Raw genomic sequence first — 27,114 nt, 5'->3', positions numbered from 1 at the left:
ACTGAATGCCGTCACAGGTTGGCTCTATTGATCGGAAACTCAGTGAACACATACCGTTGAACGCTGAACCGTCAGTCACTGCTTCCCGCAAGGATTCCCCCCTCCCCTGTTTCTCCAGCACTGATTGGAGGAATGGACGAGGGAGGAGACAGGCATAGCTAACTCTGCTTCTAGAGAGGCAGAGCCAGCTGTCAATCAGCTAGCAGGTGGATCTCGACAGTCTTGTCAGGATCCATCCGCACTGCAACGCGGCTCTGCACTCCCAGCATATAGTAGGCAATAGCTCGCAATATACTGAGTTTTGGGTCACAGGAGGACATAAGTATATGCCCTCCTGTGACCCTGAAGAGAACGATGTCCAAGAAAGGTTAGACCATTCTTTTAAAGTATACTTGTCGCTGCTGATTTCCTTCTACAACTGCTAGTTGCTTGGTCATCCCAGGCTTCAACAGTTTTTCAGTCACTGACCTGGATGACCTAATGAAGCCAGAATGAAAGTTTTTTTAATTTTAATTTTTTCAAATCTGAGATTTCCCTTCACTTCCTGTCCTGTAGACTTAACAGGAAGTGAGAGGATATCTTCCCAAAGTGAGGGAAATATATCATGGGAACAAGTTTCCCCATATGATGATTTCCCCTCCATTTCTGTTCTGGTGGCAACTCAAAATGTTGTACTTGCCCTCACTTTTATTCCAACACAAAGAGACAGTGAATCTCCCCAGCGGGGGCATAGACAGCAATAAAAACTTGACAGTGGCTCTGACCCATCACTGCTCTATCCAAAACGTTTGCCTTTAGTTATACTTTAAGGGGCATATTTATAAAGTAGTGAATGTAACACTAAAACGCCCCCCCTCAAAGATTCCACTGCAGTATATGTTTGCTGAATGTTAGACCCCGTTCACATGTAGCGACATAGCTTTGCAGCGGCCGGGATAGCGCGACTTTCGGGGCGACGTTCCAGCGCCGATCCAGCGACGGTAGCGCGACCTTCTCCATCGGGCTCCATAGAAAAAAAACAAAATCGCGCAAAATCCGCCGAAAAAAGGGTCCGGTAGAAGCGACTTGCAACTGCGACGCGCGACATGGAGTTAAGACAGCTCCATTGAATAGCATTGGCCGGCGACTTCTCGCGATATCGCGCGGCAAAAATGCGCGATATCGCGGCGGAAATCGCGCGATAAGTCGCTATATGTGAACGGGGCCTTAGAGTCACTACTTTATAAATATAGCGACAAATTACAGCTTCTGATCCGTATACTTGTTTCCGGCTCAATGACTCAGGACATACCGAGTCACTAGGTTAGCAAAACAGCCAGGGGAACTGTATTTTCAAAAGGTTTGAGGTCAATTTTATTTCAGCTTTAACCACTTGCCGTCTGCCCGTTGTAAAAAAACGTACGGACGGCACTGCAGCATTGGTGGGTTGTCTCCAGACGGCCATTTTTTTCTACTTGCGCGCGCCCCCTAGCGGACGCGCACAGGCAGAAAAGACCCGACCAATGCAAACACCCGTTACCAGGTGTTTCACATATAGACGATCGGCGGCTCCATAGCCCGACGATCGTCTATATGTGCTTGTTTTTTTGCCCCCTGTTGGGGGGTTTTACGTCATTTTCAGGCCTAAAATGTGGAATATAACATGGGTGCAAAAATTGAAAAAAAGAGCCTCAGTCATGAAGGGGTTAATATAGGGGAAACTGTTTTTTTTTTTTTAAAATTTCGGTAATTTTTCCTTAATATAGTAAAAAATAAAAACCCCAGTGGTGAATAAATACCACCAAAAGAAAGCTCTATCTGTCCCTAAAAAATGGTATAAAATTAATTTCAGTACAGCGCTGCATGACGGAATAAATGTCAGTCAAAGTATCGCAGCGCTGAATACTGAAAAATGGCCTGGATGGGAAGGGGTTTTAACACCGCGGATGTCAACTGGTTAAAGGAGGTTTTATAAAATATCGCTTCATTTATAAATCTTCAGCTTTACGCCAGATAGACATTTTATAAATGAAGCCTATAAAAAAGGTACACACGCACGACTATATATAAGGAATGAATTATTTCGATAAGTCACTGCTCTGATAACACAAAGAAGTTTTTTTTGTAGCACATATAGCACCAAACAATCCTTAAACAAAAGCTGCATTGTGTATATCTTAGCATACTAAATGTAGAAAATAAGTCAAGGCAACTGGACTTGCTGTATTTTTCTTGAAGACTTTTCACTGGTCATCTGACCAGCTTTCTCAATTCAGAATTGAGAAAGCTGGTCAGATGACCAGTGAAAAGTCTTCAAGAAAAATACAGCAAGTCCAGTTGCCTTGACTTATTTTCTACCATTATACCATGACCTGGATGAATGAGAACCTTCACAGACACTTAGCTTACTAACTTACCATCTTCCCATTGCTTCTTTAAATGCTTCGGAAATGATCTGTCAACTCTGTATGTAAGAATATCACCATGAACGATACGCAGTTTCCCAAGAGATGCATCATTTAACATCTTTAAAAGAAAGAAGTGAACTTTCAGACCACAAAGAGTAAAGGTTTACAACAGGAGTATGAATAAAAACTAGACCACAAAAACAGGAATTCATCAAAATTGATTTAAAATGAACGTTCAGTCAAAATTGTTTTTCTTTAGTTTCGGACACAGTAGGGAAGGTTTAGAACCCCCAACAGGTTTTTACTGCTCCCCGTAAGAGATTTTCCCTCACTAAAGTAGGGTAAACACGGTTCAAATTTCGTACAAAAGTAGTAGTTTTTGGAACGTTCATTCGAATATCAATTAGTATGGGGCAATCTACAGATGAAAACGACACCATTCCCAAACATTTTCGAAGGAACATGTTGGAAAACATTTTCTCAATTGAACAAAGTTTTAACACTCAATGTGGTTTTTGTTCGGAAACTCCATTCAGTCCAAAATAGAATGTTAAATAAAAACGAAAATTAAATTACATTTCTAACGACAATCAGCAAGATTCTGATGTCAGTATCGCACATTCGGACGGTATTTTTCATATGAACGTCGGTGGGGGGAAAAAAAAAATAGAAACCTACCCGTGTATACCTTACTTTACTGTCACGATAACAAGTGGAGGGGAGTTTAAGGAAAACCACCAACAGAGACACATGTTTTATAAGATTAGGGGGAAGGCTAAAATCTTGAATTACACTCATCATCATAGTTAGAGCAGGACTTGTGACATTGAAACTGTCTCACGTCGGCTCTATTGATCGGGAAGTGAGCGAATACATACCGTCGCTCACTCACTTCCCGATCATCTCCCTGCAGAGAGCCGTGACGGTCAGTCACAGCTCCCCGAAGGTATTTCCCTCTCCCCTCTCTGATCCTCCAGCGCTGACTGGAGGAACGGATAGGGGAGGGGGCAGGCACAGCTGGCTCTGCCTCTAGATAGGGAGAGCCTGCTGTCAATCAGCCAGCTGGGTAGATATCGACTGTACTGTCGGAATCCGTCCCGGCTGCTGTGCTCTCAGTATAAAGCGAGCAACAGCTCGCTATATATTAAGCTTTGGGTCACGGGAGGACATTCGTATATGTCTTCCCATGGCCCTAAAGAGAACTATGGGGAAAAAATGTTATCCCACATTTCTCTTTTATTCAACACCTAAGCGAAGTAACTTTAACGCTAACAAACTAGCTCAGAACAGAAATAACACTTATACAAATATTTTTTTGGTCTTTGTTCTACATCAGTTATTCCCAACCTTTTTTTACTTGTGTACCCCTTGACAGCCCATTTGTATACATTGTACACCTTATTTGGGGTGGGACAGTGGGTAGGACTAATAGTGAAGCATGTGGTGTGCCGAATGGTGGGCATGACCAAATTGCACGAACAGTAGTAAGGGCTCAAATGCCACTGTGTCAGTGGGATGAAAGAGGGAGCTGGGAGGCTGAGGTAGGGGGCATTTTGGGTATGCCATATTGTGGTGGTGTGTCCAGTGTTATTTTGGGAACATTAAGTTTACAGCCTGTAACAGTGGATTCCCTTGTACAGTCTGGCGGCTAACATGTATGTTGCAGTTCAGGGACGAGCTGCAGCTGGAGCAGTGCTCCACGTAAAGTGTAATAGAGGCGATTGATGCTGCAGGGTGGACATCTGATGGAGTCGGTTTAATGGACTGGCAGCCAGTGTGACTGAGGAGAGATGGGTTGAGCAGATTCTGGTTCGAATCAGGACTTACAATCTCTCTCCTCTTCGTGCCAAATTGCAGAAGGCAATATCCATTCTAAAAGAGAAGCATAGGCCACATCACTCAACTGAGGACTAACTGAAGTGTTGGGCAGTCAGAACTATGGAATGAGTGTCAGAAAACTTTGGGTGCAGGATTACTCAGCAAACCTTCTGACCACATTTTAGTCCCCGACTCCCCACTCCTACAGTCTTTTTCCACCATTACAAAAATATTTTCAAGTACTCCCAAATATGCCGCCAAGTACCTCTGGGGGTACTCGCACCCCAGGATGGAAACCCGATAAATTTCCCCAAATTACATCTTTTCATGGACACCACTGGATATGAGAGACAAGGCTAGGAATGAATAACTCACTTTTATCTCCACATTTACACAAATAATTAAAACTGAAAGCTTGGGGTCACTATACACGTTGCAATGTGCAATCAAATTGCATCCAGTAAGGCAGGTCCTTGCACTACATAGTTGTTGGTAGATCTAAAGGAGATTGTACAATCAGATTGTAATGTGCGTGGTGAGCTTAAGAGGTAGACAAAAAAATGGGAGGGAGAAATGAGGGCTCAAGCTGGGGTTGACTAAATCTACACTTTTTACCAATGGTCAGTGGTGTACTAGTCATGCACCATGCGATGATCTCCATAGCACTATTCAGCCTTTGTATGATATGCTGGTTTCCCTCTGCCCGTGGTTCTTGAGAAGACACCATTCTGTCTGTATGTAGCCTTGAACAGCTGCATTTGTAACAAGCATGAGCAAACCTCTGAGTTCTGCAGACACTCGAGTTGTTGCTGGAGCAATTGCCTAGTAGTAACACTGCTCTGCTCAAAAGCTGAATCTACACTAGTGTGCCGCGGCACAGTGGTTGAAAAACGCTGAGTTAATGCTTCTACCTAATGGCTACATAGTAAATTTTAATAATGCGAGTGCCAGGATGTAGGATTCTACGTAACAAAAGGAAACAATCATATCAGGTGTAGAATGTAATATAGATTTCAAGTAAAACCATAACCATATAGTGGTCTATTTATAAACAATTCACAGATTCTCCGTGAATAGTTGTTCTGTGCAAACAGAGGGGAAAAAAACAAATGGTAGTATATTTTCTTTTCAGGTTGAATGTACCATTCGGAAAATACCGCAATCTGGCCACTGGATGGAGCCAACCATTTATTTCCTATGCGCCATCTAGTGGCCATACTGTGGTATTTTCCGAATATTACATTAGACCTGAAAAGAAAAGATACTAATGTTCGTTTTTGCATCTAAGTATTGGATAGAAGATTAGCAGCAATCACAACAGTTCGTCAGTGCTGGTGATCTTCTATCTAATTCTTTGAGATTACACGGCGCCATCTGTGTTCATCACTGCAAGTACCACTATTGTGCGAAGTTGTAACGCCATATGGAGTGCAGGTGATCTATTTGAGATAACAAAAAGATTTATTAGTCTATTAGTAGACATTGATCTGTCAGCTGGTGTCACTGGAGCAAGTTTTTGTCCAAGACATATCAACTATTAATTTTTCTGTGTACCATTGCTGCACCATAAAATTTAAAATGTGCAAGAAGTATTAGCAAGGAACAAAAAAGTCTGAAAAAGATCTGCTTCTGTGTGCATAGGAAATAATTCTAATTTTGCATAAAAGCTCAGATAATTGTAGCATATCTTCCACTGTAATTTACTTTTCCATTGCACATGGTTTTTCTATTCCTAGTCTCGTCGTGCTGCGCAAGCTGTATGTTACACACTTAGGAATGGCAAGTATTCTCCTCGTAAGGGGTGAATCACCATCTTGGCTGTTTTCTCCTTTGTGAAATTTTTTTCTCTTTCAGAAAATGTTCATCAGAAAAGCACCACTTTAAATTTAATCCAGCAGAAACATCTTAGCTGAACCCACATATTTAACTCTGTGCTTGCTGATGCATAGATCAGGGGCTGCACTGCTGGGCTGCCTGGCAACTGTTCAACGTTGCTGGGTGAATACAATCCAGGCAACTGCCATAAAGCTGTCGTTTCTCTTACTTCACCGATTGCTATTCTAATAATTATACATTTTTCTAAAAGACAACTGTGAACTACCCACAGCAGGAAAACTATGCAGGACAGCAGAGTCCAAATATATTTGGCCTATTGATTCTTGTACCGTTTTTCCTACTGAAGATTGATGTATGCCGTTTTTGCATGAAGAGCATACAAGAGGTTTTTTTTACTTTGCAGACAATCCAACTTATTTTTAGTAAAATAATCCATCTATAAGCAGCTCTGTTGGTAATATGGAATTCAATGTTTTTTATAGCAATTCCAAAAATACCTTTTATCTTTTTCTATAAAAAAGGTTTATGGCAGCCTCTCAACCAGGGTGACGAGGCACCTTCACCCAAACATTTTCTCCCGGAAAGGTTTACTCTGCTCGATCTAGCAGAGTACACCTTTCCCTGCTGTCTTTTTTTAATTGCAAATAAAATAGCCAGCAGCAATTCATTCCAATGTTTTTTGTTTTGTTATTTTTAATTTATTTTGACGGCAGCAGCTGTCAGAATACTAAAAAAAACGCAGATAGCAAGGGAAGCATTTGCATATAGTAAATTACACCTTGTTACAAACAACTCGTACAACTGTACAAAAGTGCAATTAAACAAACAGCACAACTATAGTAAAGAAAAAAAACATATCTTAAGCTGGCTCACACACAGACACCGCCAGCAAGGCAAGGATAAAAGGATAAGGGGAAAAAAAAAAAAGGAGATTTGTATGTGACACCTAAATAAGCTCATATCAAAGGGGCAAAGCAAAAAAACAAAAAAAGATTCCACAGTAATATAATGCAGTGTCTGCTGCAGAATTAGAATGCTCAAGCCAGAGATGCCACATCTTATCAAATTTATTAGAACAGCCCCTATGGAAATAAGTATCTTGATACAAGGGCAAGTTGTCATTAACCATTTTTTTCCAAAAAAGCACAGTGGGAGAAGTGGGTTTCTTCCAACATATGGCAATTGCCTTATAAGCATAAAAAAAGAAAGAGAAGCAGACCCAGAAGCGTATGTTCAGAGTTGGTGGGGGCCACATTCTCAAGCCCATTAAACGGATTCCAGGTGATGGGAGAAGTCGCAAATAGGTCACCATGGATATTTAATCTACTATATCTTGCAAATAAGAAACAATAGATGGACAAACCCAAACAATTTGAAAAAAATCCCCCTTACGGCATGGGTACCACCAACAAGTAGCAGTCATAAAGGCACTTATTTTATGCAGGTGGTAAGGAGTGAAGCATGCTCTTCTTAAACTGAACCATCTTATCTCTCATCCCCACCAGTTGTTTAAACTGTACATCACATACTGCCTCCCAATCCTCATCATCCAAGTCTGAGATGTCCTCCCTCTATTTAGACTGCAAAACCACCAAGTTAGAGGTGGACATCGATATCCCTGTATATTTAAGAACTCAAGAAACTCATCTAAATGTGTCTTGAATTTATCAATGCTATCAGCAGATACTACTGACTGTGGAAGGGAATTCCACATTTTTACTACTCACACAGTAAAAAAAAAAACCCTGCAGAGTCTGAGAAAAACAGAGATTGGCCTATTTGTACCAATCTCTATGTGGTTTATGAATAAGCTAAACAGGATCTGTCTCAAGAATGTTCACCCGGGGCAGCCCACTCACAAAGGGAAGCCTGATTTTTTTTTTTGTGTGTGCAGTCCCCCCTTAAAATCCATTACATTTTAGTCTGTGGTGCCTCGAGATTTTGCATATTTTTAAAGTTGTGAAATGCTGGATTATGGTATGCTATGTTAGCACAGGCCACATTTGAAATCTTTGATGGATTTTGGGCTCGTGTCAAAATGCTTCTGAAATCATTCAGAATTCTCCGACAGGTACATTTGAGTTGCAATTGACCTTCCGACTTGCATTTGACCTGCTTCCAGTGGGTTTCGCATTTCCAATTACACGTATGTAAAACTCTTCGGAACTGAAAAAAATCCCAATGACACAGACCCTTAGTTGGGTCTAGGAAATTGTAGTAGATCAGGGTGTACTCACAAAGTTGTAGACAAGATGTAGCGTTTTAGTTTAATAAAAAAAAGAAACAATTATAACATTGGGGTAGAAATGTAATATAGATTTCAAAACTAAGGAAAGACCATAAAAGGCCAAAAACAATTGGTGCATGGCTATAATTCGTCCTGTTCAAAATATTAAAAAACTTTCTATGTTAAAAAAAATTATATAACATTATTCTAATATAAAGCAGTGCAACGTTAAAGGCTTTTGTTTTCCTTGGTTTTTTTTTTTTTTTAATGGGACATTAAAGTAAATTAAAGTAAAATTAAAAAAAATACTACAAATAAGTTTAAATATTAATGGTTAGAAAAATAGAAATAAATAAAATTATTTTTTTTGGTGTGTATGAGAGTGGCAATGCATTCTGTTCCCTTTAGCAGGCGTATTTATTCTCCTGCCCACATCATCTTAGGCTGGGTTCACACCTAGGCGTATCGAATATGCGCGTTTCGTGAAGCGCGTTTTTACCGCGAGTGCTACTTGGCTGTATCCCAATGGAAACGCGCGACAAAAACGCCCCAAAGAAGCTCCTGTACTTCTTTGGGCGTAGGACGTTTTGTAGCGCGTTCATGCGGCCTGTAATACGCCCAGGTGTGAACCATACCCATAGGAAATAAATTGGATTTCGGTGTTTGAGCGTTTTGCAGAGCGTTCGAACGCGCTAGAAAACGCCCAGGTGTGAACCGGGCCTTGCTAGGGATGCTTTCGCATTAATGCATTTATAAAACAGGTCAAGTGACCTAAAGAGGCCATTTCACTCACATTTCCAGCAGGAGAGTGAAGCGGATAGGTAGCTTTCTATACTTTAAAACACTGCCTGTATGCTGATTGAGATAGATGATAATCTGCACTATACCTAAAAAGTAGTGAATTTTATGCTGATGTTGATGTTAGGAATTTACAATAAGCTGAATTTGAAAGACTGATTTTGCATTAATACTACTCCTTTGCAGTTTCTACTTCTGCAAAGACATGCTGGAGGATAAAAAAAACCTATTGCATTTAGGATGCAAGTTTTTATGATTCACTTTATCTGAGCCTCAGCAGTGTTCACTAATAGACATTTGTATACCTGTCCACAATATGCAAAATAGGGGAGTTTATCCTAAAGCCCCCCTAAAGGACAGCAACCTTCTCAAAATGTTATCAACTAGCATGTGAATATACTTTCAAATTCTGTGTATTTAACTTACATCTCACCTATATTTCTGATAAATCTTAAAAAACATTAGCAACAGAATTTGATTAAATAGGAAAAGTGTGCCTGTTCTTTCAATGGGATAAATATGGAAGTGTGAGTTAGCAAGGTGTGGGTGACTGCATAAGTATGCATTGTTGCAGTATTAGTAAGTGCAAAAGTGTGCATCACTGCAGTGTCAGCAAGCGTTTTTGTGGTACGATGAGTGTCAAAATGCACGTACTTGCAGAGTCGATGAGTGCAGAAAAGTGCATTGTTGGAAAATGCGGAAGTCCACATTGCTGAAGTGTTGACAGATGCACAAGTGCATGTCATTATGGTGTCAGCAAGTACAAAAGTGCATGTAGCTGCAGTGTTGGATAGTGCAGAAATGCATGGTGGTGCAGTTTTGACAAATGCAGAAGTGCACATTGTTGGCAAGTGCACATTGGTACTGTGTCAGAAAGTGCCAAAGTTCACATCATTGCAGTTTTGCCAACTGCAAAAATACACGCCGATGTGGTGTTGGCAAGTGCAAAAGTGCATTGAGGTACTGTGTTGGTGAATGCTGGCGAATATTGGCAAAGTGCAAGTTGTTGCCGTTTTGGAAAGTGCATGTTCTCCCCTGTACGGCACCATCAGAAGAACAAAAAAAAAAGTCTGATGTACTGGAGCAAGTCTGAGGGATGGAAAAACAATGTCCCAGTTGAAGTGAAAGGCCAAAACTAGCTTAGGAACTAGCTTATCTTTATGCAAGACCGAAAAGAGTTCAGGGATCCTTTACGGGATAAGGCTGCCAACTCAGAGACATATCTTGTAGGAACGCAACCTTGTGAGTAAAACTGGAATATACCCGACAGGTTCAAAATGCAGGTTTTGACATTATTAAATTTAGATCCCACTAATTCATATGTAATTGAACAGGAGTCGTCACATGAGAGACACCCTGTATAAAAGTCTGGACCAAAGAATGGGAGGCTAGTGGTCTTTGAATAAGACTGCAAAAGGCCAAGATTTGACATTTGATGGTACTCAAGGCTAAATGCTGATCCAGGCCTGATTGTAAAAGGGTCACAATTCTTCCCATGGAGTATTTCCTTGGTGAAAGCTTCTTTCCTCCCACCAAACAAAAGTAAGCCTTCCATTTGTCATGCCATAGCTACGGGGAGGTAGATTTCCTGGCTTTTAAAAGTGTGGAGCAGCCATTAGAGGCAGAAATTGTGAAGCCGGACATTAGATGGGGCCTAATAGTAGGAGACCAAGTCAATCTGGCAAAGCCAACTGGGTGTCCGCTAGAAGCTTAAAGTGACACTAAACTCAGGAGTCAAATCTTAAAGATTTATTCAAGCACTTTAACTATTAACAAAAATGTATCTTATTTGTGTATCACTCGGCTGTAGATCTTCAAATCATCTCTGAATTGGTGCTGACACTGTCCTTCCTTCTGAAGGGGGGCTACTTTTGTTCCCCATGGTCCCTGTGTGTTGTAAAGTAGCCACTGCTTCAGTGATAGACTACGATATCAATACAAAATTAGCTATCTAAATGTGAGATTGTAGTTCATCACAGGAGAGAGCCAGAACAGCAGACAAGGCTAAAACATGACGTTCTGGCCAGGCTAGAATCCTTTCTATGTCTTTTGCTGCAACCAGACTTCTAGTTCCTCCCCGGTAGCTGATATCCAAGGCATCACCGAGGATTAGTTGCACAAAAACTGAGCCATACTCGGATTCGAAGAGATTATAGCTGGCTTAACAACAGCTTTTTTGTTTGCCAGTGTCCATTGCTTGCCAGTGTTCCTCCTCAATACGAAAGCATAACCCAATTGTGCGTGAATAACTGCCAATCCTGTGTCCTTTAATGAACAATAAAGAAATGCATGTTGTTGTAGTGCACTGGGGTGTATTGACAGCTAGTGCTGAAATGAAGTGCTGACAAGAGCAGAAGTGCTTGGAGGTGGGCTGATGAGGACAGAGCTCATTGCAAAATTGCACATTGGTGTGGGTGAGCGGAAAAATAGGCATTCATGCACAGTAGACAAGAACAAATGTATGTGCAATGTGTGTGTGTGAGTGCAGAAATGCATGGTAGTGCAGTGTTAGCTATGCAGAAGTGGTGTCTAGTGGTGGCAGGTGGGGTTTTATGCAAAGCTGCGGTGTTAGCAAGCAGAGTCTTGATTAATGGTGCAAATGGGGCAAGCAGTTTTATGCGACAGTGCAGTGGCAGCAAGCAGGGCCCTGCCAAAAGTGTGAATTAGGCCAATTTGGCTCAATGTACAGTACTGTGCAAAAGTTTTAGGCAGGTGTGAAAAAATTCTGTAAGAATGCTTTCAATGTAAACAATGTGGTTCTAAACTGACTTAAAGACTTATCTGGCCGGGTTTTTATGTACGATATGCATTTATGTATATTTGTATTTTTGAGGCAACATGAAAACACACACACACACTTATATTTATTTTATTTATTAGTAGCAGGACATAAAACTAGATTTTCAACTAAAAGGCAGCAGCAGAGAGGTAGATTTAAAAGGAGAACTATGGGGTTAGGGCTTTTCCCCATAGTTCTACTAGGGGTAACGGGAGGACACAAAGCAGCGTCCTCCCGTCACCCAAAGCTCGCGGTATACTGAGACGCCACAGCTGAAACGGATCCCGACAATTATGTCTGGATCCACCCAGCTGCATGAGTGACAGCTGGCTCTGCCTATCTAGAGGCAGAGCCAGCTGTACCCGCCCCCTCCCCCGTCCGTTCTGCGAGTCAGCTCTGGAGGATCGGAGCGGGGAGGGGGGAATCCAGTCCCTCCCCTGTCACGGCAGAGAGCCGCGACAGGATCGAGAAGTGAGCAAACGCCGGTATGTGTTCGCTCACTTCCCGATCTACTGAGCCGACCTGTGACAGTTTCAGTCACAGTCACAGGTCGGCTAGAACTATGAGCATGAGTGAAAATAACTCACCTCATAGTTCTCCTTTAAATATTACCAGCTTCACTGATTCCTAGATGCCAAGACCAAAACAAACTTTGCCTACCTAATAATTTTACATTGCTTTAAAGGTTTTTTTTAAAAATGGTTTTGTTATAGGCTGAAAAATGGAAAAAAAAAAAGTTTTTTTAGTGACTATATTGAACTCTAAAAGCTGCAGCCTTCCTTTGTAAACAAAGCTATGTATGATTTCACCATGATTGGCCATCATAGCGATTAGATGACTGGAAACAAATTAGATCGATTCTAGACTGTAAGGGCAAAACCAGCGCTAGTTAGTGGCAGTGCCGTCTTGGAGCACAACAATGCAACGTAGACTAATGTTCCCTCAGCTTGGGGCATTGTCCTGAGGCATGTTAATCTACAGATTGTAGGTAGGAATTGGTAAACTGAAATGTATAGTTTATAAGCATTATCAAATACCATGTATATAAATAACTATCAATGTTTACAGAAACTTGGTAATAAAATGTACCTGAAGTCCAGGGATAAATCTGGTATCTTTTTCTACCACCAGAAGCTCTTCAACTCCACTATTCAGAATTGATCTTGTAATTCCACCCGGTCCGGGGCCAACCTCACAGACATAAGCTCCTTTCAAATTCCCTGCCTTCCTGACAATTTTATCTGAAAAGTACACATTAACAAATATGATTTTCTGGTTTAAAAAAATTTATATTGGTGGTTGATCTGGAAGATGAAATTTACCTACAACACAGTCATCAATGGGTGTAGTTTGTGTTAAAGCGGACCTTTACCCACATCTTTAAAATAACAACAAACACACCTTTAGTAATGATAATCTACAAACACATACTTCTAGATACAGTAACTGCCGGCTTCGTATTCTTTGCCTACCTGGTTTCTATTTTCTTTCCCAGTCTTCTGACAATGGCCATGTTTATTAAAGTGATATTAAAGTCAAAAAAAATTCCCCCTGCCCCCATGTAAATGTTAGCACTTACCTTAAATGATGTCTCTTATTCTGATCTGACTCTTCTATCCCCATGTTTTCATGTGTCCCTCCAGCGGTGCGGCGGCTCTCCGATCCAGCGCGGACTGCTCTGTCTCTCCGATACAGCGGTGTCTGCATGCGGGTGCACGCGTCCATAGACTTACCTTGCGTCTCTGCTCGTCTCCCGGCCGAGAATCGGAACTGCGCATGCGCCCGCCCCAAGATCCTTTGCGGCCGTACGATCACTTCCTGATTCTCGGTGCAAGCAGCGATAACGAGGTAAATTTAAAACCAGTTGAAGCGGTTTTTTTTAAAACTCCTTGCCTATATCTGCTTGCTAGCAGTAGATATAGGCAAAAAAAAACAAACGAGGGTTTAGAACCCCTTTAAGGGCAGATCACAAGCTCTTCTATTACTTCCTGAAAATCTGGCACATGTGACTAGGACATAGGGTTGCCACCTGTCCAGGATTCACCCGGACAGTTCGGGTTTTGAATGCTGTGTTCGGGTTTCATGGCAGCAGAGACCCGGGCACAAGATGCCAGGCAGACAGGGGCAACCAAAATTAGAATAGGGGCTACTGGACCCCCACTGAAAATAGTCTCAACTGTGATATTTGCATATGAATGGGCCGCAATATTTACATATGAATAAGCCACCACTCATTCTCCCCCAAAAATGTCTGTGCATCGCTTGAGTGTTCGGGTTTCGCTTGAAGAAAAGGTGGCAACCCTACTAGGACATGTGACCATGCACATCATCTCAGGGGAGGAAAATGCCTTTCCCTGAGATCTTGTGAGATTAGAGATTAAATTTCCCAGCAATGCTCTGCTGATGACAAGGAAATCCCAGTGTGCATTGCTTTGAGAAACTAAAGTCCTTTTGCCCTTCAAAGCAGCAAGTGAATGCTCTGTAAATATTTCAAAATCACAGCATTTTACACCTGACATGTCTGTGTTATTATTAATCATCATACATAGAGGGATGCATTGGTAGAATTAGATTTTGAGTCCACTTTAACAACAAACAGCCATAATAAAGGACACACATCAAGATAGTGTTCCATTTTCACACATTCAGTTAACAACTACAATGATCATCTACATAAAACTGAAAACAACCAGAAGAGGAAAGGGTAAGAAGTTCAGGAGGTAGAGGAGTAGGGTCTCCGAGGGTTCCCATTACCAACCAGGCACACCCATGGCCAAAATGTGGCTGCAACAAAACAATCACTTATAGTGAAAGTGAAGTCATCTATGGCTCCAAAAGCGCATGATCAAATCTTGAAGGTGGGTATTTATCAATCCAAGGTTGCCAAACGTCAGAGTATTAAGCTATTCTATCCAAGATTGTAACTTTGATTTTTCCCCTGTATCATAGCATATCGAACTGTGTTTGGTTTCATCTATATTGAGGTTGGGAGTTTTCCAAGCTTTTTCGATTTTTTGGGGGGGTGAGAATTTGCATCTGAATTAGCAATAGCCTGTGGCCAACAAACAAATATGATTTTCACACAAAGAATTTGCACAACAAATTATGCCCCTGGGATGCCCACAGTAGAAATTAGTTAGTGAATACTATTTGTAGAAAAGATATTTGGGAGGTAAGTAAGAGGCCACATACAAGAATATGTTAGAGAAAATAATGACAGCATGGATTAATGAAAGACAAATGTCGTCAAACAATTGAGTGACAGCTGGCTCTGCCTATCTAGAGGCAGAGCCAGCTGTACCCGCCCCCTCCCCCGTCCGTTCTGCGAGTCAGCTCTGGAGGATCGGAGCGGGGAGGGGGGAATCCAGTCCCTCCCCTGTCACGGCAGAGAGCCGCGACAGGATCGAGAAGTGAGCAAACGCCGGTATGTGTTCGCTCACTTCCCGATCTACTGAGCCGACCTGTGACAGTTTCAGTCACAGTCACAGGTCGGCTAGAACTATGAGCATGAGTGAAAATAACTCACCTCATAGTTCTCCTTTAAATATTACCAGCTTCACTGATTCCTAGATGCCAAGACCAAAACAAACTTTGCCTACCTAATAATTTTACATTGCTTTAAAGGTTTTTTTTTAAAATGGTTTTGTTATAGGCTGAAAAATGGAAAAAAAAAAAGTTTTTTTAGTGACTATATTGAACTCTAAAAGCTGCAGCCTTCCTTTGTAAACAAAGCTATGTATGATTTCACCATGATTGGCCATCATAGCGATTAGATGACTGGAAACAAATTAGATCGATTCTAGACTGTAAGGGCAAAACCAGCGCTAGTTAGTGGCAGTGCCGTCTTGGAGCACAACAATGCAACGTAGACTAATGTTCCCTCAGCTTGGGGCATTGTCCTGAGGCATGTTAATCTACAGATTGTAGGTAGGAATTGGTAAACTGAAATGTATAGTTTATAAGCATTATCAAATACCATGTATATAAATAACTATCAATGTTTACAGAAACTTGGTAATAAAATGTACCTGAAGTCCAGGGATAAATCTGGTATCTTTTTCTACCACCAGAAGCTCTTCAACTCCACTATTCAGAATTGATCTTGTAATTCCACCCGGTCCGGGGCCAACCTCACAGACATAAGCTCCTTTCAAATTCCCTGCCTTCCTGACAATTTTATCTGAAAAGTACACATTAACAAATATGATTTTCTGGTTTAAAAAAATTTATATTGGTGGTTGATCTGGAAGATGAAATTTACCTACAACACAGTCATCAATGGGTGTAGTTTGTGTTAAAGCGGACCTTTACCCACATCTTTAAAATAACAACAAACACACCTTTAGTAATGATAATCTACAAACACATACTTCTAGATACAGTAACTGCCGGCTTCGTATTCTTTGCCTACCTGGTTTCTATTTTCTTTCCCAGTCTTCTGACAATGGCCATGTTTATTAAAGTGATATTAAAGTCAAAAAAAATTCCCCCTGCCCCCATGTAAATGTTAGCACTTACCTTAAATGATGTCTCTTATTCTGATCTGACTCTTCTATCCCCATGTTTTCATGTGTCCCTCCAGCGGTGCGGCGGCTCTCCGATCCAGCGCGGACTGCTCTGTCTCTCCGATACAGCGGTGTCTGCATGCGGGTGCACGCGTCCATAGACTTACCTTGCGTCTCTGCTCGTCTCCCGGCCGAGAATCGGAACTGCGCATGCGCCCGCCCCAAGATCCTTTGCGGCCGTACGATCACTTCCTGATTCTCGGTGCAAGCAGCGATAACGAGGTAAATTTAAAACCAGTTGAAGCGGTTTTTTTTAAAACTCCTTGCCTATATCTGCTTGCTAGCAGTAGATATAGGCAAAAAAAAACAAACGAGGGTTTAGAACCCCTTTAAGGGCAGATCACAAGCTCTTCTATTACTTCCTGAAAATCTGGCACATGTGACTAGGACATAGGGTTGCCACCTGTCCAGGATTCACCCGGACAGTTCGGGTTTTGAATGCTGTGTTCGGGTTTCATGGCAGCAGAGACCCGGGCACAAGATGCCAGGCAGACAGGGGCAACCAAAATTAGAATAGGGGCTACTGGACCCCCACTGAAAATAGTCTCAACTGTGATATTTGCATATGAATGGGCCGCAATATTTACATATGAATAAGCCACCACTCATTCTCCCCCAAAAATGTCTGTGCATCGCTTGAGTGTTCGGGTTTCGCTTGAAGAAAAGGTGGCAACCCTACTAGGACATGTGACCATGCACATCATCTCAGGGGAGGAAAATGCCTTTCCCTGAGATCTTGTGAGATTAGAGATTAAATTTCCCAGCAATGCTCTGCTGATGACAAGGAAATCCCAGTGTGCATTGCTTTGAGAAACTAAAGTCCTTTTGCCCTTCAAAGCAGCAAGTGAATGCTCTGTAAATATTTCAAAATCACAGCATTTTACACCTGACATGTCTGTGTTATTATTAATCATCATACATAGAGGGATGCATTGGTAGAATTAGATTTTGAGTCCACTTTAACAACAAACAGCCATAATAAAGGACACACATCAAGATAGTGTTCCATTTTCACACATTCAGTTAACAACTACAATGATCATCTACATAAAACTGAAAACAACCAGAAGAGGAAAGGGTAAGAAGTTCAGGAGGTAGAGGAGTAGGGTCTCCGAGGGTTCCCATTACCAACCAGGCACACCCATGGCCAAAATGTGGCTGCAACAAAACAATCACTTATAGTGAAAGTGAAGTCATCTATGGCTCCAAAAGCGCATGATCAAATCTTGAAGGTGGGTATTTATCAATCCAAGGTTGCCAAACGTCAGAGTATTAAGCTATTCTATCCAAGATTGTAACTTTGATTTTTCCCCTGTATCATAGCATATCGAACTGTGTTTGGTTTCATCTATATTGAGGTTGGGAGTTTTCCAAGCTTTTTCGATTTTTTGGGGGGGTGAGAATTTGCATCTGAATTAGCAATAGCCTGTGGCCAACAAACAAATATGATTTTCACACAAAGAATTTGCACAACAAATTATGCCCCTGGGATGCCCACAGTAGAAATTAGTTAGTGAATACTATTTGTAGAAAAGATATTTGGGAGGTAAGTAAGAGGCCACATACAAGAATATGTTAGAGAAAATAATGACAGCATGGATTAATGAAAGACAAATGTCGTCAAACAAATCAACTTTCAACATGTATAGATGGGTGGCTATAGAATATGTGCACTCTACTAAAGCACTATATCTATTTATTTACCAATACCTGATCTGTAATTCAAAGAGAGTTTCAGAATATAAATATGAGAGATGCTATTGTTGCCCTTTTTTAAAGGTTTTAGGGCTATCAGCCTGGTTGATCAGTGCATTGGACCCAGCAAGTCACAGATCTGCAAAAAGTATGCAGAATAGAAGCTCTGACATTTTAGACTTCACTGGTTGTATGCCTATTTCAGCTCTGTGAAACATACAGCTCTTGATCTTGTGTTAGCCATGACAGCTAATATATATTCACACTGGTTCAGTTTAAGATGGGACATGCACTCAGGCGCATTGGCATGCAGTGTAAAACGCACTTTTATTTGCAGTGCCCGGGAGCCCCAGCTGCTGCATTTCCCCGTCCATAGGGTTAAGTGCTTGCTTCGTTTAGGGAGCTAAAATAAAGTTATACTCATCCGAAAAACAATCCTTGCTTGTTCTTACTGGTCCTTTGAGTCTTGCTCCCATATTGCTCCAGCAGTTCAAGATCTTTTGAGTGTTCAGGTTCTATACACTGCATAGCAGGGGTCTCAAACCCCGGCCCCCCAGCTGTGGTGGAACTACAAATCCCATGAGTCATTGCAAGATTCTCACAGCCACGACTCGCGAAGAGAGATGCATCATGGGATTTGTTGTTTCACCACAGCAGGAGGGCCGGAGGTTTGAGACCCCTGCTGTATGGGATGCGAGACTGCAGAGGGATACCATCACTGTAGCAGAGAGGAGACAGGGTGGGGGAAGTGGTATAGGAGCCAGGCGGGATCACGGTTTGGGTGAGTATAACTGGGGTTTTTTTTAGCTCCCTAGACAAAAAATAGGCACTTAACCCTTGCAGTGCACGGGTAGCCCTACTGTAAGGGTAAAGATTTGATTTGCCACAGAGTTCGGCTTTTACTTGACAGTGACTAAAGGACTAATTTCATGGAAAAAGGCAATGTACAATTACACTTATCAAGTCATACTGCTATCACAAAAGGGTTAAACATATAATTAGCAATTTGATGAATGGTGGGGGGGGACCAGGAAAGGCAAATTATAATGCAGAATAAACTTCAGTGTATTACAGAAAACTCTGAAATATATATATATCTATATAGATATATAGATATATCTATATAGATATATCTATATAGATATATCTATATATCTATATAGATATATATATATTTCTATAGATATATAACATCATTACACCATACCTGTAAGTTTCAAGTCCAGCAAAAAGTTCTGGGAGAGTTGCTTTTGTGCTTTTAAACTGTAAAGCTTTATAATTTCCTTGATGGTTGGCAAGGGTGGTAACCGATACAGGCTCATCTTTCTTTCATTTATGTTATACACCTGAATAAGAGTCCAAAACAGAAATTTTCAATAAACAGGGCCATTTCAAAATATACTTTCATCCTCATTGAGGATGCTAAAACCGGAGTGTAGTGACACAGAGAGGTAGGCCCCAGTCAACACCAGAGCAGCTATTAGAAAACTTACCTACTGTGCCATCTGCTGGCATAACAAAGACCAGCAACTGAAAAAACAATTCCAGATACCTGGATGGGATTCCAATCATTGGGCAATGTAAACCACAGGGGATGAGGATTTCCAATATAGAAGCTGATTTACTACAATCATACAATAAATTGTGTGAATATTTACTTCAATTATCCAACCAAGTAAAGACAAATTCCTCTTTACTTATTTCATATGCACATGATTGGCTAAGTGAACAGGCATTTGCTTTATACATTATTGGTAAGTTGAAGCTAGGGCTGCAACCAATTAATCGATAATAATCAATAATGAGAATAGTTGTAAACTATTATCGATTAGTTGGTTGGATCCCCTAGCTCTCTCCTCCACGCTGGGAGGAGGGCACAGCAAGCAGTGGGCAGTTTCGGTAGCCAGCCTGCTAGTGGCTTTTGCAATTTGAAATGGCCAAAAGAAGGCAGGCTATTGTACCAGCCCACTACCTGCTGTATTTACAGTCAGCTGCCATCTGCGGAATCTTGCCACTGGCAACGGTCATTCCCTGGCTGAAGCTATTCAAGCGTCATGTGCTTACAATTATTTTTATTTTTTTTAATTATTTAAAAAAAAAACCCCTGCAGCTGTCTTTTTACCAAGATAATGCCTCCAGCTGTCTTTTTACTAAGCCACTGACCCAGGACAGGTATGCCTGCAGCTGTCTTTTTACCAAGATAATGCCTCCAGCTGTCTTTTTACTAAGCCACTGACCCAGGACAGGTATACAGATCATCAAACTCAGAATTAAAGTAGTATTAAACAGGTGTCCCAAGGCTGGGTGTCACCCGGGGGCGGAGACAGGCTGACACCCCCGCAGTGACGTCATTGCGCATGCGCGTGACGTGCCGCACGTGAACGATGACGTTGTCGCATGTGCACAGTCGCCTTATGGAATCCTGCCGCCGGACATCTTGGTGATGGATGCCGGCAGAGAGTGGGAGGGGGCGTTCACCTGGCGGCATGAGGTATGCCGCCAGGTCCCCTCCTCTCTCCTGACACTGTCGGGCTCTCGGTCCATGACCGAGTGCCCGACTTTTCCTAGGGGGCGACACCAAAATGACTGTTAGTCATTTTGGTGCCACCCCTCCAATGGTGTCACCCGGGTGCGGGCCGCACCCCCCTTGTGACGCCACTGGTATTACATTTTCCTGTTTTTTAAACCGTACTATATTCCTGTCCACGTATGAACCATTCTACAACAAAGTATTTTGCCTAAATATGTGCAGAAGTGCTTTCCAGTCTTCACAGCTGCTTCCCCAATCTTACTAACTTGCTAAGAAGCACTTCACACAAAGTGACATACCGTATATACTCGAGTATAAGCCGTCCCGAATATAAGCCGAGGTACCTAATTTTAGCCAAAAAAACTGGGAAAAAGTATTGACCCGAATATAAGCCGAGGGTGGGAAATGAGGCAGCTACTGGTAGATAGATACCATTAAAATACATTAATATTTATTTAAAAGAAAAATAACCTAGCTCTGTAAGTGGAAAAGGGGGTACAGGGCTACATATCATGTACTACGGATCATTTAACCCATTCATATTAGCAGAGGATAATTGTAAATCTATTGTTCAGTGCACTCTATATGTAGTATATAGTACATGTACATATAGAGTGCCTGCAACAATACATTTACAATGATCCTCTGCTAACATGAATGGGTTAAATGATCCATAGTACAGGGCTACATACAGATCATTTAATACATTCATGTTAGTATAATTGTAAATGTATTGTCTGCACTGTATTAGCAGTATATACTCTATATAGAGTATATACTGCTAATACAGTGCAGACAATACATTTACAATTATACTAACATGAATGTATTAAATGATCTGTATGTAGCCCTGTACTATGGATCATTTAACCCATTCATGTTAGCAGAGGATCATTGTAAATGTATTGTTGCAGGCACTCTATATGTACATGTACTATATACTACATATAGAGTGCACTGAACAATAGATTTACAATTATCCTCTGCTAATATGAATGGGTTAAATGATCCGTAGTACATGATATGTAGCCCTGTACCCCCTTTTCCACTTACAGAGCTAGGTTATTTTTCTTTTAAATAAATATTAATGTATTTTAATGGTATCTATCTACCAGTAGCTGCCTCATTTCCCACCCTCGGCTTATATTCGGGTCAATACTTTTTCCCAGTTTTTTTGGCTAAAATTAGGTACCTCGGCTTATATTCGGGACGGCTTATACTCGAGTATATACGGTAATCAGTTTTTTTCGGGACCACATGTCCCATTATCCGCGCCTCGGGAGCTGCTGTCAATCTATTCCATTGGTGGAGTAGAAGGGGCGTAGCTTGCCCTCCTAGGTTTTAGGACTGCCTGTGCGCGTCGGAGCCGTGTCCAGCTGTAGTTCCTGGCTAGGAGCGTGCACGAAAGGGAGGCTACTTTGTGGCATAGCTACACGAACACAGGAAATGCTGCATAATGTTGAATAAGCAGAAGAAAGGCAAGTGATAGGCTTGAAAAGAAAGGGAACCATCCCACACAGTTAGTGCTGAGGGCAGCTTTATACTTGAGTTTAAAGTATTATTAAAGTCAAAAGGTTTTTAAGCCATTTCAAAAGCTGATGAAATCACTTACAATAGATGCTGCTTCATGATGTTTAAGTTTTAGTTTCCTGCAGAATCAGCTGATCAGCACTGGTATTCTGATATTCTGTTTCAGAGTGGCTCCTTTCCCTTGCAGGGTCCAATGGAGCCCTTGTGTGCGTCTCCACAAACATACAGAAAGGCAAGACACTCCCCTGCTCCCCCTTCCTCCAAGCTATCAGATGGAAAGCTGCTGGAGATTGCTCTGTCCCTTGTGATCTTGTCCTGGACAGGAAGTTCGGGAATGCCGTTTGGAAACATGATGACTGTAAGTGCTTGGGAGAAAATCTAGAGAAATACTTTGCTGTGCAATGTATATTTGTGTCATCTGGATTTATTATTTAAAAAAAGGTTTGAGAGCTTAAAGTATTACTAAAGGCATGGCGTTTTTTACCCTAATGTATTTTGTGCATTAAGGTAAAAAATGCCCAGTACCTTTCTGTACCCCCACCCTCCCCACCTGGTCCCCACAGCCAGTCCCCGAAGCGATCCTCCATTCTGAACATTCTGGTTGAGGGGGAGGAGATTGAGGGCAGAGGAGCCATTGGCTCCTTCTGCCGTCAATCTACCTGTTGGGCAGAGAGGAGGGGCGTGGCCTGCCGCAGGGCTATGTGTGTCTATAAATGCACATAGCCACTTGCGGGCATGGCCTGGATCGAGCATGCACGGGTACCTCCACAGCAGCCACTTAGCTGATGGCGGCACTGGGGCAGGCAGGAAGGAGGGGGGGAGCTTTGCAGGGACCAACTAGAGAACGAGGAACAAACAAGCACTTAACCCTTGCAGTGCAGAGGTAGCCCCACTGCAAGGGTTAAGAATTTTACCCCCTGAGAATTTCTTAAGGGGAACTTCACACGTGTCCCTAAATTATCATCCCCAATTACCACTTACCTTTGATGCTCTCTCATACAAGCCGATCGAACCCTGCATGTCCTCTTTTCCCACGCCGCGCTTCCACTGAACATAAAGTGCAGCGCCGCCATCTCGTTCCTTTCATCATCGGGAGTTGGCTGTCTCTTCCCGGTTATGACAGCCGGCCCACTGATGACACGGCACTAGATGAATGAAGAAGCCTATTTCTCCTGGGATATGTGACATCAGTATCCCAGGAGGCGACTTTGCATCATCATTGTCTAGGTAAGAAGGCAGGTAGGGGGCGGGTCAACCGTGACAAAAAGTAATCAAAAACTTTTTGTTTTTTAAAAGTGTGTGTGTGTGTGCGCGCGCGCTACATGCACTACTTCCCCGCGCTTGTTGTGCGTAACGAACTCATTGAAACCAATGGGGACCTACAGTTATTTTTATGCCATGGCATGCCAACAGTGAAGGTTACCAGTGTTTATTTCAGCCAGCATGGGTGACTAAAAGTCATTGAAACCAGAAGGTCAGCATGACAACAGGCTGCTAGCATTTGCAGAATGAGGAACTGTCCTTTACACCTGGCAATAAAAATGATCTCCCATACCCCCCAACCCACATGAGCTAATGAAGTTCTGCCATACCTTGCTCCCTTATAGATGTATTCTCGAGTCCAGTCCTCGTGACGTCATCTCCCGGGCGACACACGACTTCTCACTACCTTCATGTGCATGTCGTAGCCCCTAGAAGACTACATCTCCCATGAGCCCTCAGTGGCACGCAGTGGATGGGAGGGCTCGTGGACGCTGCTAAGTCTAATGGGCGGTGACAAGGGGAAGAAAGAACTTGCTCTGCAGAATTTGACTGAGAAACTACAACTCTATCAGAGCTATACAATCCACACAGCAGCCTCCGCTCAATGACTGGGCGTAGGCTGAAAAACGGCAAACAAGTATCCACATTCTAAGTGTCTGCTCCCCGTGTGCGTCCCCGCCACCATTGTGCATACTGCGCATGTGTAATCTTCGTTAGTGAGTCTCCCTGCACACTGAGATGCTGGTCACATGATACAGACCAGGGTCATGTGACCAACATCTCAGTGTTGTCTCCTCTACTGACCACCAATGCTTTTTTCCTTTATTGACTACTAAAGCTAGGCCATTCTTTCTTCCACCAATACTAGGGTATTTATTCCTCTACTGACCACCAATTCTAGGGTATTTATTCCTCTACTGACTACCAATACTGGGGGTATTTATTAGTCTACTGACCTGTAATACTGGGGGTATTTATTAGTTTACTGACCTGTAATACTGGGGTTTTTTTTCCCTACTGACTACCAATTTGTATTTATTCCTCTACTGACCACCAATACTGGGGGTATTTATTAGTCTACTGACCTGTAATACTGGGGGTATTTATTAGTCTACTGACCTGTAATACTGGGGTATTTATTCCTCTACTGACCACCAATTCTAGGGTATTTATTCCTCTACTGACTACCAATACTGGGGGTATTTATTAGTCTACTGACCTGTAATACTGGGGGTATTTATTAGTCTACTGACCTGTAATACTGGGGGTATTTATTAGTCTACTGACCTGTAATACTGGGGCATTTATTCCTCTACTGACCACCAATGCTGGGGTATTTTTTCTTCTACTGACCACTAAAGCAAGTCCAGTCTTTCTTCCACCAAACACTGGGTTATTTATTTCCTCTTCTGACCACCAGTGCTGGGATATTTTTTCCTCCTACTGACCACCAAAACTAGGACATTCTTCCCTTCACCAACCACAAATACTGGGGTATTTTTCCCTCTACTGACCACCAAAGCTAGCCCATTCTTTCTCCCATTGACCACCAATGATTAGATATTTTATCTCCCTCCACACCAGCAATGTGAGGGCAGAATTGACCCAGGGAGGGTACATGCTCTGGCGAAAAAGGGGGACTTTTAAGGTAATGGCTATTTGATTAAAGGGCATGGTTTCCCAGGAGACTCACCCAAGCACTGTATTCCCTATGCAATGATTTTCTTATGCGGCCATTTCTTGCAATACCCCAAATCACTATAAGTGTAGCTCTTGTCACATTCTTTACAGGAAAAAAGAGAGAGAGAAGAGGTGACCACTGTCCACACATCATGAATCAGATAATACAAGGCCTGAAAAATTGTATGTTTAATTTTAGTAGTTATCTGTAGTCTAAAAATGGTCTATCTTGCATACATTCATTATTAAAATGCTACTCACTCACTATCAGCATTACAAATTAGACTTTTCATGCAATTCAATATTATGAGGACCTTGCGTCAATGAAAAAGTGTTGTCAGTCCACTATAAAATCTTGTGAGCTGCCATGATGCGGAGAACAAGGTTTGCAGTGGAGCATGTGTAAAATGGCCAGGGATTTTATTTCCTTGCCCACCCTCCACACAGTACACTTTAATGCACCTGTTTTACCACAATGGGCTGATGTGAATGGGCCCTTAGATGTTAATAATGTGTAAGCTGCTTCATGGAAGCTGTAGAAACACCTTCACTCACCCCAGAGACCTGTAACACCCAGGAATGCGTGTTATAAAGGGGATACCAGGTTTGACAGCCTTTCCCTCCCTCATTCCAGTGCCCCCTTCCAACTAAACTAATCCAATGATCTCCCCCCACTTCAAGAGTAAATTCAGAACCCTCCTCATCCATCCTAGAGACCACCCAGTGATGACATATATACTATGGTTGAGATGCCAGAAGGTTTTACTGTTTCCAACTCTAAAGTGTTCCCTTGTCATCTTGGTCTACATGTTTTCGGCGCTCTGTCTGTCTGTGCACGAAATAGTGGGGAGTCATATTACTATAACACTTGATACTTTTGGCCAGTTCACTAGGAATACTTATAGCGTTCAAGGCTCATCATTTTATGTTGTTTGTTAGGGGACACTGTATTTATAAAGAATTGCCTGTACATTTGTTCTGTGAGAATAGAGGCAGAAACAAATGTTATTAGCGTATTTTCTTTCCAGGTCGAATGTAGTATCAGGTTAATATCTGATTGCCACATTATGGCCAGTAGATGAAGATGTGGAGCATGGGGAATAAATACTTCTTTTCTATACTCCTCAGCTCCATGATGCAATATTTATATAGATAGGCAAGCCTTATGATCTTTTCCCGCACAGAGTGTCTTTATGTTTCTGTCTATATCTCCCTATCTAAGCTCTCTTTTATTGTGCCACTGTTTTCTCTCTTATCTCTCCCTCTCTCTCTATGTGCTGGTGTCTCACTATCTCTTTTTCTTTGTCTGTCTGTCTACAGCAGTGGTTCTCAACCTGTGTTGGACCCACATTTGTCCATGGTCATTACGTCGTGATCCAAGTTGCTCTGCACTGGAACACACAGCATTGCGGTACTGTGCGTTACAGTGTGGGCGATCGAACTGTGGGTGGGAGATGCCTTTGGTGTGCCATTCAAATTAATGGTAATGCAACACACCTCCCAAACCAGAATGCGCACAGGAACAGGCCCTCATAAACACTGACATACAGGTGAAACGCGAATAATTAGAATATCGTGCAAAAGTTCATTTATTTCACTAATGCAACTTAAAAGGTGAAACTAATATATGAGATAGACTCATTACATGCAAAGCAACATAGTTCAAGCCGTGATTTGTCATAATTGTGATGATTATGGCTTACAGCTCATGAAAACCCCAAATCCACAATCTCAGAAAATGAGAATATTGTGAAAAGGTGCAATATTCTAGGCTCAAAGTGTCCCACTCTAATCAGCTAATTAAGCCATAAGACCTGCAAAGGGTTCCTGAGCCTTTAAATGGTCTCTCAGTCTGGTTCAGTAGGAATCACAATCATGGGAAAGACTGCTGACCTGACAGTTGTGCAGAAAACCATCATTGACACCCTCCATAAGGAGGGAAAGCCTCAAAAGGTAATTGCAAAAGAAGTTGGATGTTCCCAAAGTGCTGTATCAAAGCACATTAA

The 27,114-nt window shown here is 42.0% G+C and overlaps 1 protein-coding gene across 1 annotated transcript in view; it reads right to left on the bottom strand.

Annotated features, from left to right (window-relative positions):
• Positions 1–23,790, bottom strand: part of TFB1M (transcription factor B1, mitochondrial) — a 55,339-nt gene extending 31,549 nt beyond the window's left edge. The window contains exons 1-4 of the mRNA XM_018561435.1: positions 23,758–23,790; positions 19,313–19,451; positions 15,874–16,025; positions 2,397–2,505 (exon numbers count right to left, since the gene is read on the bottom strand). Of these exons, the coding sequence (XP_018416937.1) occupies positions 2,397–2,505; positions 15,874–16,025; positions 19,313–19,427 (376 nt within the window). The 5' untranslated portion in view covers positions 19,428–19,451; positions 23,758–23,790. The remainder of the gene's footprint in view (positions 1–2,396; positions 2,506–15,873; positions 16,026–19,312; positions 19,452–23,757) is intronic.
• Positions 23,791–27,114: the final 3,324 nt, after the last annotated feature.

Source organism: Nanorana parkeri, unplaced genomic scaffold (assembly GCF_000935625.1).
Source record: "Nanorana parkeri isolate BGI_ZX_2015 unplaced genomic scaffold, ASM93562v1 scaffold524, whole genome shotgun sequence".
Classification (NCBI taxonomy): Eukaryota; Metazoa; Chordata; class Amphibia; order Anura; family Dicroglossidae; genus Nanorana; species Nanorana parkeri.
Note: the sequence above shows the minus strand (reverse complement) of the source record. Positions and strands in the feature narration are given on the sequence as shown.